At 49.5% G+C, this 12734-nt stretch overlaps 1 protein-coding gene across 1 annotated transcript in view; it reads right to left on the bottom strand.

Moving 5' to 3' along the window:
* The window catches only part of afg2a (AAA ATPase AFG2A), a 69365-nt gene that overhangs the window by 10700 nt on the left and 45931 nt on the right, over positions 1-12734 (bottom strand). The window contains exon 16 of the mRNA XM_040173649.2: positions 1265-1429. Within this exon, the coding sequence (XP_040029583.2) occupies positions 1265-1429 (165 nt within the window). The remainder of the gene's footprint in view (positions 1-1264; positions 1430-12734) is intronic.

Here is a 12734-nt window from a genome sequence, read left to right as displayed (position 1 = left end):
TTTTTACTTAATTTATTTTGAATTTGTGCAAAAGCTGCTCCTGAAGACATAGTGTTTGTCATAGATCTATTAAAGTTAGGTCATTTGAGTCTTTTTTCGACTTTTTTTTTGTGCATGAAAGCTGTTGAGTTTGTTTGAAATGGCTGAAGATTCTTCAATGTTGTAATAACTTGTGTCCTTAGGTAATTTAGTGTAGGGAATAGTTCCCTCTCTAGCATCGCTACCAGCTGGCTTGTTTGTTTTTGTGTTGGCGTACGTATTCTGTCTCCATACTCTCTCAGGTTCAAACTGCACCATATTTTCATTAAATACATTTGTGAAGTTGAGAATGTTCCTCGATTTGGGTCGCGGCTTGTCATGAAGGGGTGTTGGTGGGTCCCGGAGCCGGACCAGTTGAGAACCACTGCTCCAAAAAACATATACGAGACGCAGGTACTAAACAAGTTGAATTCGGATCAAATTCTCTTTGGGTCTCTTGTTGTGAAAATGTATTTTTTGGGAATGTGTGGGGTTTAAGTTCGAGTTCACGTTGGTGTGTTTTGGGAACGGGTCAAAAACGGGACAAAAAAACGAATGAAGCAGAACCGTGAATAACCCAAACGGTCCTACCTTTGCGATACGGAGCTGATTAAGAAAATCGCTCCAAGACCCAAACGCACTTTGCCCTCTGCACCCGTCTCAGGCAGTCACATGAACGAAAGGAGTCGTCCCGGAGGGCGGGACCGCGTCTCAGTAACTGTGACGGTTCGGAGCCCGTCACAAGACCGGCGTGACATTTCTATCACTATCTGGCTTTTCCTGCCGGTTTCTTACTGGTACCGGCCTCTCCGCTGAAGACAATGTGAATCACGCGGCACACAAAGGAGCGTTTGTGCGATTAACTGCCGGCCCGCTGGGGGGGATCACGAGGGCGCAACGTGACACAGAACAGACACCACAAGCACATCGTGGAAAAGCTCATAAACATCTCGCTGCAATTCAGTCTCTTATTTGGTAGGTCGGGGGGGGGGGGTGAGATGATTAGGACGTAGGCTCGTGAGTGCAGGGTTGCCAGTTGGAGAAACATCAGACAAAACTACATCTCAAGAGACTGGAAAGGGGAACGCGTGGTCTTCAACGGCCAGAAAAAAAGAGCCTTCAAACTTCACCAAAGAGCGACACCGAAAATAATCTCGCACACGTAGTTATGAGGCTTTTTGTTTTGTCACCAGTATCGGTTCCCGTTTGCGGCCATTGTGAAGCAACCAGAGGAACTACAGCTCACCTCTGCTCCGGAATACTTGTCCGTGCGAGTCACCAGCTCGTCCACGGACACGTCCTCAGCCACCGGCACGTTGCGGAACTGGAGGGAAAATATCTCCCGTCGGGTCGCCGCATCTGGAAGAGGCACGTAGACGATGCGGTCGAGGCGACCTGGACGCATCAGAGCCTGCGAGACGGAAAAAACAAGAAGAAGTCGTCAATACTCGGCCTCAGCAGAATCGTCTTGGGCCCACGTTCTGTCCTCGACCTCATGGAAATGTGTGCTGTGAGGACACTATGGTTCTGAACTTTGACCCCCCCTCACCGTGGAGACAACGTCGACGTTATCTGATAAACCCTCCACTTCCTAAGAGATCACATCTCCGCGACCCCAAAACAGTCTTTGAGTACCCAAAGCCGCCCGCGTCTCGCTTGTCAGACGTCATTAAGCCGGCTCTGCATTCGCTCTCCTCACCAGCTGTGCTGTGGCTCGCGGATCCATCCGCCGGTTCAGAAAACAGAGAAAGTGCGCTCGACTCTTGAGAACTTGGGATTTAATTCCAGCGTTGGAACAAGGAATCAACAGAGAGACAAACGTCGACTGGAACTGACAGTTTTTATTGTTGCTCCCCCCCCTCTTCCTCCCTCCCTCCCTCCCTCCCTCCCTCTCACCGCCCGAAACTCGGCGAGGCCTCGTTGTGAAGGCAGCGGCGCCCACTGGCTTCGGGCCAGACAGGCCGGGCCGCGGGCCGGCGGAGACGAGGCTGGAGACGCGCGCAGACGCAGGCGGTCACGTTGGCGGCGATCAGTGAAGGTTGGAGGAGCCGGAGCGGCAGCCTTTGAACTCTGGTTTGCTTTATGTTCTTTAATATTTCCCTGCTGGGCAACGAATTCCTGCTCGCTGGGGCGATGGAGAGTTTTCCTGCGTTTTATCTGTTGCTTTTTTTGTGTGCGGCACACGAGAGGATGGCAGCTGGAGACCAACATTAGCAGCTACGCTCAGGTAAACGCAACGGAGCCGCCGCGGTGGACAAGGGAGCGATGGCTCATGAGAGGAGACGTTCTTCCCGTCCGTCCGGCCGCGTGCGGCGATCTGTCGCTGAGAGGAATAAAGCCGCTGTGATTCAGAGCGGCGCCACGAGGCCCGAGCGGGAGACCTGACAAGATGCATCCGGCAAAACCGCACATGAAGGCGCATGTGAGAAATGAGTTGGGACTCCCCGACAGGCCAGCGGGCATTTTCGGGTAGCGTTGGCGTGCGGGATGGTTTGAGACGGGCGCATCAAAGTTTCGTCTTTGTCACATCGGGTCGAGCCAGTCGCGGCAGGGCGTATTGCACCGTGCAAAGACACGTGCCAGGAACACTTCCTGAGTCGCTCGCCCCGGAAAGATCTGCTGGCCGCACGCCAACACAAACCTGCTGACCCCCCCGGCTAAAGAGCGAACTCCCAGGCAAGCGATTTGCAGCAGCAAGTGAGTTCTTCGCTTCGGCTTCATACGTTCGGGACCCGCATGTCCAGCGCAAAGACGCAGCCTTTAATTCTCTCCACACACACACATGACGGAGAAGTGGCTTCCAGGCGCTCGGGCTCCAAGGGCTCCAAGGCGCTCCGTGAAAAGAGCAGAGCCGACCCTCAGCTTTGAGGCTGCTAAACTCATCCGACTGCCCTGGAGGGAAAGAAAGGTTTCTCTTTTTCTCTTCCCTTCTCTTTCCTCTCAGCGAAGAGCGGGGGGCCCATCCATCACTTAACAAGATACACTTCCTGTTCTCAAGGATCCGGGGGCAGGAGGGGAAAAGAGGAGGTGAGGGGGGGGCTGAGAGGCAAATACTTGGCTAAGCACATTGGGCAAGCGTTGATGGGCTCCTTTTGGAAAAGGCATCGTTCCACCTGAAGTCTCAGACCGCCAGAGCCAGACGAGCCACTTGAAGGGACCTCAGGACCAAAAGGCTGCAAACAAACAGAGACAAGTGGGTGGGAGACAGAGAGAGAAAAAAAAAAAAAGAGCCGAAATGCAGGATACAGAAAATCCCGTCAGTCTGCGTGACGGATCACATCCACCTTGTTGCACCACTGACATGATAGGCATCATTACACCTGAACCATTAGTAATGGGAAATGCCTCTGGGTAAGAAACACCACCTTGCTTCAAGTCAACACTGAAGCATGTATACGCCATAAAGCTGCGCGCTGCGAACAGTGAAAGCTGGTAGAGAAAGTCGTGAAAAACAAGCGGGGGAGGGGTTGGGGGGGCTTCGTTGGATCAGGGCGATCAAAACTCACACAAGAGTCATCCGCTCTTCACTGCCGATGACGACCGTAATCGTTCCGGGCGTTTCAATCCTCATCGAGAAGCGATCACCCCCCCCCACCGAATGACAGACGACTTCCTCTCTGCGAAGGCCGGTACCTCTCCCCCGACCCGCCAGGAATGCTGGGAATCTTCTCCTCCGCGGCCCAAGAATGTGCTCATTCTTGAGCCTGAACTCCTCTGAGCAACGTCTGCAAAGCGTTTACAAACGGACGCCTCCGCGTCTCAGGCGTCTTATTCTTAGGTGGAAGCGTAGGCGGCGAGCTCGACACACTTTGGGGGTCAACCGCGGAAACGAAAGGGAAAACACGTTGACTAAGTTCTTCCGCGCACATCTGCCGAAGCCTATTTTTCGTCGGCGCTCGCCCGGGGAGACACGAGTTGACTCTGTCCCCCGCCTGAAGGCATCTGCTGTGTGTGGTTTTTCCTAACCTGTCAGCCCGCAATCCTCAGAGGCCTCGGTGAGTCACGCTGACTCGGGAGTTGGGCCACCCTGGCCTCGTGCGTAGCGCACACGAAACAAAAGAAATGCAGAGCGCGCCACGGAAAGGTCAGAGGTCGACTTCTGGAGTTCACATTTGGAAAATGAATTATAAATAAATATAAAATATATAAAATGTCATTATAGGTATTCTGTTGTCCAACCCGTGGTCTACGTTAAATTAGCAAAAGTAATTTGCACGACAGGGCAGATTTTGTTCTTTTTAGGGGAATAGTCCTTCATCAGTGGCTTGGCCCGTAGACTTGAATCCAGAACCAGGTGTGTTGCCTCGTTTCGTACCTCAGAGTCATTACGTTGACTTGAGCACACACATCAAATAGCACGACATCCTTGGACCTCATATAAAATGTGCTATTTTTCCGAATCCAGGACCCCAAAGATGACTCTGCCCGTTGCACAACAACACCATTAACGTGTGGGAGAAGCTTGTAATGTGAAGCTCTGCGGAGTCCAATCCTTGTAGCACATTTTGCGGTGAACCCAAATTGGATTTTTGTTTTGTTCAGTTCCTTCAAACAGACGCGCTATCTGCTGAAGAGCGCTGCACACGTCTCTCTTTGGATATGACATAACTCTGGCTGAGGCCACGCTGTGTTCAGAGGGACACCGGGCCTGCTTTGTGTCAGGCCCGATTTTGATGTGGGAGGGGATTAGAGGAGGGAGGAAGAGAGAGGAGAGGGGGGGGGCAGTGGAATGGAGAGAGGGGTGAGAATGACAGGGGGGGGGAGGGGGGGGAGAGAGCGAGCGAGAAGCAGAGTTGGCAAGCGTTCAAAAACATGAGAGGCTTTCACTCTGGATTTTTGCCCTTGAGTCAAACTTGCATCCGGCTGCCGAGGCCACCGTGTCCAAGAACTGAATCACTCTGGTGCTGTTAACCCCATGCTGCCCCTCCTGCTCCGCACGGCCAAAAGGATAGTCACGTTTTGGAAATTGACTGCACTTTGTGGAGCAACCCAGCTGAAAAAGATAAAAATAAAAATCGTATTTTTTTCTGTCAAAATACAGTGCATGAAAAACAATGCCAGATGTTAGAGAGTTTTTATACATCTACTTTAAAGAATTCAAAACATTGAACTACATAAATTGATACATTTTCACCAACCCACTACAGCATTGCTTGTGTAAGAGGATAATTACGCTTTATTACAACTTGCTTTGTGGTGATTATATTTTGCCTCACCAAAGTAAATACGGAAATCTGAAAAAAAAAAAAAAGAACTGCACATCAACAACGGCCGACAGAGCAAATACAGATGTTAGACCAGCTCATCTAAAACCACTGTAAAATCCCTCATGCTAGGACTGCTTCTTTTTAAACATGCACGATCTCTGAACCGCTTGTGTTTCTTCGCCCTTTTTGGCAACGAGGCCGTAATGCAATTCACGTCTACCGGGAGGACGTAAAACCTGTAACACACGCAACAAGGTCGTTGATTGTTTTTGTCCTACAAAGTCGTGAATTTACACATTTTCAGCATGTGCGGCCCAGCAGGAGTCAGACTCTAATCCTGGCAGTGTGTGTGTGTGTGTGTGTCAGAGGGTGGGTGTTGCTGAGCGCAGGGTCATTACAGAATTAGATGTCACACCTCTTTTACCTTTTATGGCGTGTGTGTGTGTGTGTGTGTGTGTGTGTGTGTGTGTGTGTGTGTGTGTGTGTGCGTTTGAGGGTCACAATCATATGGAGACCAGGTGAAGGGGGAGAAGAGGTAGCAGCAGCTGTGTTGCCTTCCTTTTGTGTGTGGGGGTGAGGTGGTGGTGGTGGAGGGTGGGAGGGAGGGAGGGAGGGGGGGGCGCTCACACCCTTACAGTCCCTGAATCTGTCAAAACAACCCTCCGCCTGGCTGGTTCTCACATCCAGAAAAATAAAAATTGCCACTGACAAAATAGCAGCCCTGTTTTAATAGGAACAGGTAGGCGCAGGGTGAGAGGGGGAGAGAGGGGGGGGGGGGGGGGGAGACAGGGGGAGGTTGACCGCCAGACAAAAAAAAAGGGTGAAGAAAAGCAGAGGAAATTAGACCGGGGCCATGTTGAAACGTCAACTCATTGGAGCCCAAAATAAAAAAAGCATTGAAGCGGGCGCCATAAAACATGTGTATGTTTGCTTTACAAAGAGGTGTTTCCTGCAAGCTGTCCGCAGTTCGCAGTTTAATTCGACGGGGCCTCGCGTTCGGTGTAAACTCGCCACGTCTGGTTTACATAATCTGCTCCAGAGCTTGTGGGCCGAAGTCCGAAACTCTCGGGCGGAGTCGCCGCCTCCGTCAAATCGCCAGAGACAACCAGCGACCGCCGTCTTTCCCCCGAATATTCACTCTGATGTAACGGTTGGGCCACATGGACCAAATCAGGTCACACTAGAAAATATCATCCGTCAATCAGTTATTACATCACATGGCACAATAGTAATGACAATAATACAATTTGAAATATGTGATTAGAACAGAAAAGAGATGGGATCTCGACTAGAATCGGATAATAAATGAGAACCCAAGTTAAAACGAATCGTCCATTAATCCACTCATTAGTCTAGAAATCTGCCTACAAAACTCAGTCGAACAATGAAAAAAACGAAATGTCCCCCCATTAAGAGGCTAGAACGCGATTAAAATCTCTTAATCGTTGAACATTCGGATCCTTTCCGTAGAGTAGAAATGTGGTTTTATTGAACGGCCCTCAGCACCTCACAGACGGGTTGGGCAACGAGAACATTACCTTAAATCTACTCATGCGTACTTTCTAATCAAGCTCGACATTTACACCCCCCCCTCCCTCCCTCCCTCCCCCAGACACAGACTGCAGGTGCCAGGCCCACCTCGCGGTCCCTGCCGGGCTCTCGTTAGGCCCGGTGCCATTCAGGCGGCTCCTAACACGCAATCCGGAGTGCTTTGTGTTTCTCTGACAGCGCCTGTCGTCCACTTCAGGGCTTATTGCTTCCAAGAATTTGACAGAGCCACAAGGCAGAGATTTTGGTTGGAATTATTGGTACTCGTAGCTTTTTACGGTACAGTATTTTAAATTGTCCTAAGATACGCTTGCAGATACTTAACATTTGCTTGAATAAAGGGAATCTCCAATCATCTGATCAGATGATGTTCAATTGCACCCAAATTTACCCAAACTCTGCATGCGATGAACAGAAGCACTTTTGGAATTTTAATGAAAATACTTTTGGCGTTTTGCATATTTTGACCAATGGAGAAATAACCCCCCCTCCACCCCAAAAAAAAGTTGACAAGGGCATCGTCACAGCACTATTAGGGCGTATAGCGAAGCCACCACCCGCTACATCACTAGTTCCCAACACCTCCGTCACTTCCATATCACCATCAAGAGGCCCGGCTCGATGTCCGCGGAGGCCCCCGACAACCTGTTTGTAGCTCCGCTCGGTGAGTTCAGGGCTCAATATTAAGGAATGTGTTCCACACAAACTCACCACCTCAGAAACACACACACACACACACACACACACACACACATGCCGCTACTCCCGGATGCTCAGCAAAGAGACAAACATAAACAGGCACGATGCCGAGGTGAGGGACGGGGCTGTGTGTCTCTAGGTGTGTGTGTGTGTGTGTGTGTGTGTCTGCGTCCATGTTGCCAGGCGTGTTAATAGAAACCTGGAATATCCTGGAATACGAAATGACATAATTTTCAAATGTGACTATTCAAGGTCTTTTTGATGATACATAGAAATTATGTAGGCAGAGTTTTAGTCTGTGGCTCCAGTAAAAACCCCAGTATAAGTAACTGGATCTGTTAGTCAACAGCATAAGTTCTGTCCATATGCGGGCCATATTAAGACACGCCACTTATAAATAATATCATAATAAAATTACAAAATACACTTCAATACGCATCGTGCATTCTGGGCAGAGAAATAGACCGAGAGTAAAACGGACATTGAACGGGTCGATTGATCGGTTTGAAAGAAAAATGTCGACCGCAGAAATAAAATGAGCCGCCGCCTCACATTCATTTGCAATGAAAACAGTTTCACGTGAAAAATGGCCGCCGCTCTGAAATTACGTTGATTCGAAGGAAAACGTCCTTCTCTCGTTGTATCCGGCTACATTTCTTGGCAGTCATATCGGAAGCTCCCGACTAGATCGCTTGTATTTAATCAAACATTTCACTTTTCCGCTGTGAATGCGGTGAGGCCCATAACTCGTACCAACGAACGTTAGCCGTAGCAGCTAAGAGAAGCTAAAAGTTCAGATAATATGATTCGCTTGTTGGCTCTTTGTTTATTATAAGTTTAACTGGGCTTTTCCAATGTGTTTTAGAACGTATATATTTGACGAAATAACAAATACTCCAATAATTTCACTTTTCTACGCGAATCTCTGACGTATTTGATGTTCTTCATGAATCTGCATGCCGTCTTGGTAGAAATGCACTGGTATATATTTAAATAGTTCAAAGTACCGAGCCAAACGTTTCACTGCACTGCGCACCCCGAACAAAAAGAGCTGCAAGTTGTAAAAATGTAATCGACGACATCGAGGCAATTATCCGGCTAATGCAGAAGATAACGACAGAGAGACGGAGAGGGAAGGAAGAGGGAGAAGTAAAAAAAAAAAAAAATCCCCCACCCAGCATGTGAAAACCTGTGTCAGATTTCGCCGCAGACAAGGTCACCCTCTCTAACGGTCTCGCCACCCGGGCCCCCCCTTGGCTCCGGTTACCGGGGGGTGGGGTGGGGGGGTGGGGGGCGGACGGCGACAGACCCGTGTTTGTCACAGCAGAGGTGCCCGCTTGGTTTGCATGCACGTTGTGTTCATAACACCTCTACATTTTTACCTTTGCACCCGCAGAGGGCCTTTAATGTACCCGAGGAGGGGTTCAGTTAGCTGTGTGTAACTGTGCACACAAAGGGAGGCTTCAAACGCACACGTGTGCACACAAACACCCGCGAAAAATGTATAAAAAAAGCGTGTCCTAATACTGGAGCCAAAGCATCATCATTGGTGTTATGCTGCACAGCCAAGTTAACACTTGGTATGTTTGTAATTGTACTGCCTATGAAACTGCACAGTAATCCCTTCCAGCTGCCTCCCTCACTCACCCATCCACCCTCCTCTTCACCTCCTCCGCCCTCTCTCCCCCTTTCAGAGAAACTGTAGCTGCAGCTCGGAGTATGTTTTCCATGGGCCCTGGTGGATTCATCCCGTTGACAGCGCCAAGCCTTTTATGCATCGAAAACACAGTATTCCCTTTCAGGTGGAGGGACGACGGAGGGGAGAAGGGGAGCTGCGTGGCGGATGGCGGCGGCGGGAGAGTCGAGGACTGTCACCGCAACGGACTTCAAAATCTTGGTCCTCATCTCTTCACAAAAAAAAGAATAAAAAAACCAGCGAGAGACACAGACAGCGAGAAGGGAGGGGATGACGGATCAAGAGAGGTAGAAGGGGAGGCCGGGGAGGAGGAGGAGGAGGAGGAGGGAAGGAAGAAAGAAAAAACAACAGCAGCACAAAGGAGCGCGTAATTAAGACAGGAAATGGGAGAAGAGAGGAGGGCTCTGGGGGCTTTCAGAAAGAGGCTGGCTGGGGTCGCTTTTCCAGAGAGCGGAGGAGTGGGGCCGATACCCGAGCCGTCTGAATGGAAATCAGATAATCTGTTAACACAAGGCATGGCCCAGATCCTGCCTGCAGACCGACATGGATAGGCCAGTTCCTGTTCCAATCCGCTGTGGTGGCACAAAGCGTTGCCAAGGCAACCAGCTGTTCCAGCCAAACTTTGTTTCTCTCTCTCTCTCTCTCTCTCTCTCGCCCTCTCGCTCGCTCTCGGAGCCTGACGGCAAAAAAAAAAAAAAAAAACACGACAGGTGGGGCGGCGAGGCGGTTCCACGTGGCACCGGGGCGCTCGTGAGAAACACACAGGAACTGAGCACAACAACGAGCGTATTGTACGCGGCTACGGGTTTCTGCTGTTAATCGATCGACGGAGGTCAACAGAACTCACTTTGACCCTCATTTATTGGGGGTTAGGGTTTTTGAGGCTTCCACTAGCAGAGCTCAGTAAATATGCCAGTGCTGACCTCATTAGGTGGACGTTAATTGTAGTCTTACAATGTTCTGCCCTGGGAGTAGATCCCTTCTACGTTGCTCAGGTTTGGGCCACTGCACAGATTGTAAAGACCTCCGAAGCAGCATTTATGATATTGGTCTAAAATGGGCAGAAATGGACATGACACAATTCAGGGATTACGTGACTGGGCCTCATTACTCGTTACTACAGTAAGTACATTATAAGAGGGTGTGGGGATACCTTTAGCTGGTGCAAATCTTTAGAATACTTCAACCAACAAGTCAACCTCCCGCTTGAGCCTCGCGATAATGGAGGCTGCTGCTAACCAGCTGCGTTGTCACGTGATCACATTCTATTAACTAAGCCAAACGCAGCAGCTTCCCGTTTCCACACTTCCCCAAATAGTAGTTTATGCATATTTACGGTTACGATAATTTGCTCTAAAACGGCCCAAAACCGAATGATCTACCTGACAGTGGCGTTGGGCCCGATGCGGTGTGAGGATCAAACTCCCCACAGTGCCATAAAAAGTGTTATTTACAATGGCCTGAACAACTTTATAGATTCCCCTGGAGGTGAAAAGCAGGCCACGGCTTTAAATCACGGCTGGTTAAAAGGTCACCACGTCGCCCTCTTTCAATTTAAGCTGCGTTCATAGTTTTAAGAGTGGCGACGTAACAGCAAGAAGGAACAAATCCACGGCAATAAAATCCCACCATTAGAACCACGTCGCTCCCGGCTTACTATTTGATTAAATATCTGAGCGGCGGGAGATAAATGGAACAAAAAATAAATAAATAAATACACCTCCTACAGGACCTCCACCTCTGCTCCCACTTCAAGAGCCAGGCAGCGCGACATGCAGCGGCGAACCGCAGCCCAAACTTCCCCTTCCTCTTGAGGGGAAGCCATTTTATTGTGTTCCACTGAGATAATTGCCAATCCTTTAAATGAAAGGGTTTTTCTCAGCGCTCTGGTAATTACTAGATACGCAGCAAGGGTCTGGTGAAGGAGGGGGGAGGTAGAGAGAGAGAGAGAGAAAAAAAAAAAGGAGAGAAGAAAGCATGACAGGCAGGTATTAAAATTCAACGGGTGGGGCAGGAAGGAAGTCGAGAGAGGGATGTGTTGAAACAGAGAGAAAGAGGGAGGGCTGCAGAGAGGAGGGAGGCACGCTGTGCTGCTGTAGCCTCCGTTCGGGGTTGAGGAAGGACATGTTTATGGTCTGAGGGTTAGGCTTTTGATCCATTAGAGCAATACTGTGCCAAGTGCCAAAGTCACATCTGCTCCCGGGAAATCCTTTGCCATGGTACGCAGATTTATGTGGTGACCGCTGACCTCTTTTCCCTTCAAATCACTGGTCTTTTTTTTTAGGAACTTCCCATCAGATTCGGAGCAGCTGAGTCGAATGATTCTTTCAAACAGTGAAAATTACATACTGAGCTTTCCTACACGGTGCGTCAAGGAATGTCTCCCGGTGATGATTGAGAGATTGAGAGCCAAAGCACACTGTAACTTTGCAGTCGTACACCTCAAAGGTTTCTGCACACCCTGGCAGGATTTCAGAGAACGGCTCTGTGAATCACCTCAGGTAAACACACAGGGGCCAACGGAATAATTGTGGGGTGCTGTTGTTAGGATTACACCCTCGTCAACTACTTCTGCTTCGCCGTTTGCTGAAAATAGATAACGGCTGACATAGTTGACGCGGCCTTACTGTGGGGAGTCTGCATGTTCTCCCCGGGACTGTGTGGGTTCTCTCTGCGGCTTCCTCACACAGTCCAAGCTGCTCTGGGGGGGTGGGGGGTCTAACTTGGCTGTAGGTGTGTGAATTGAGATTAAATGGTCTTTTGTCGCTCTACGTCAGCCCTGCGATTGACTGGCAACCAGTCCAGGGTGAACTCAGTCTCCCGCCCGATGTTAGATGGGATTGACTAACTACAACCGAGCACTACACAAGACTAAAAATGTTTCAAGCAACTGCCAGGAACCTGAAAAAAAAAGGTTATAGTTGTAAGACTTGGCCATTGTGGTGGTAAAGGTAGCGCACCCCCAAAACACACCCCATTTTCTCCTAAAGAATATAGTTAAGGAAGGCCTGGTTACCTTGACAAACAAGAGAGCTGAGAATGGGGCACAGGTGTGGGAGAAACAAATGGGAGCATTGATGCTGAATCTGACAATCTAACTGTTGAAGCAATACTACCATTTCAAACCACTTTGACAGGGGCCAACCCCGGATTTAAAGAGGGAAACTGCTAAAGTCTCTCAAGAGTTGCATGGAAAGGGAGCATGAAAATCGTCGAGTCCCGAATCATGCGTTCATGGTTGTACAGGGGAGCTTTAGAAAATGTACATCTTTCTAGTGTGCACTGTTCCAGGTTTGGTAGATTCCAAAATTGTCCAAGCAAATTTACCCTTTGGCATGCAGTGCAGTTGTAGTCTAGCCGTGACAGGTATGTCAGTCTATTTAGACCTATCAAATGATCTTTTTACATGCCATCAGGTATCATTTACACACTTTCCCCTGTGGTCCCTGACCCTGGAGAATGGCCCTTCAGATGCCCAAAGAGGCCCGAGGCTTGTCAAAGGATTGCCTGTTTGTGGGCCCGCTGGAAAAAGGTGTGCTCTTAGCTTGTTATGTGACACGGAGGGG

The sequence above is a fragment of the Gasterosteus aculeatus genome, chromosome 4, assembly GCF_964276395.1.
Source record: "Gasterosteus aculeatus chromosome 4, fGasAcu3.hap1.1, whole genome shotgun sequence".
NCBI lineage: Eukaryota > Metazoa > Chordata > Actinopteri > Perciformes > Gasterosteidae > Gasterosteus > Gasterosteus aculeatus.
This window is presented reverse-complemented; position numbering and strand designations above follow the sequence as displayed.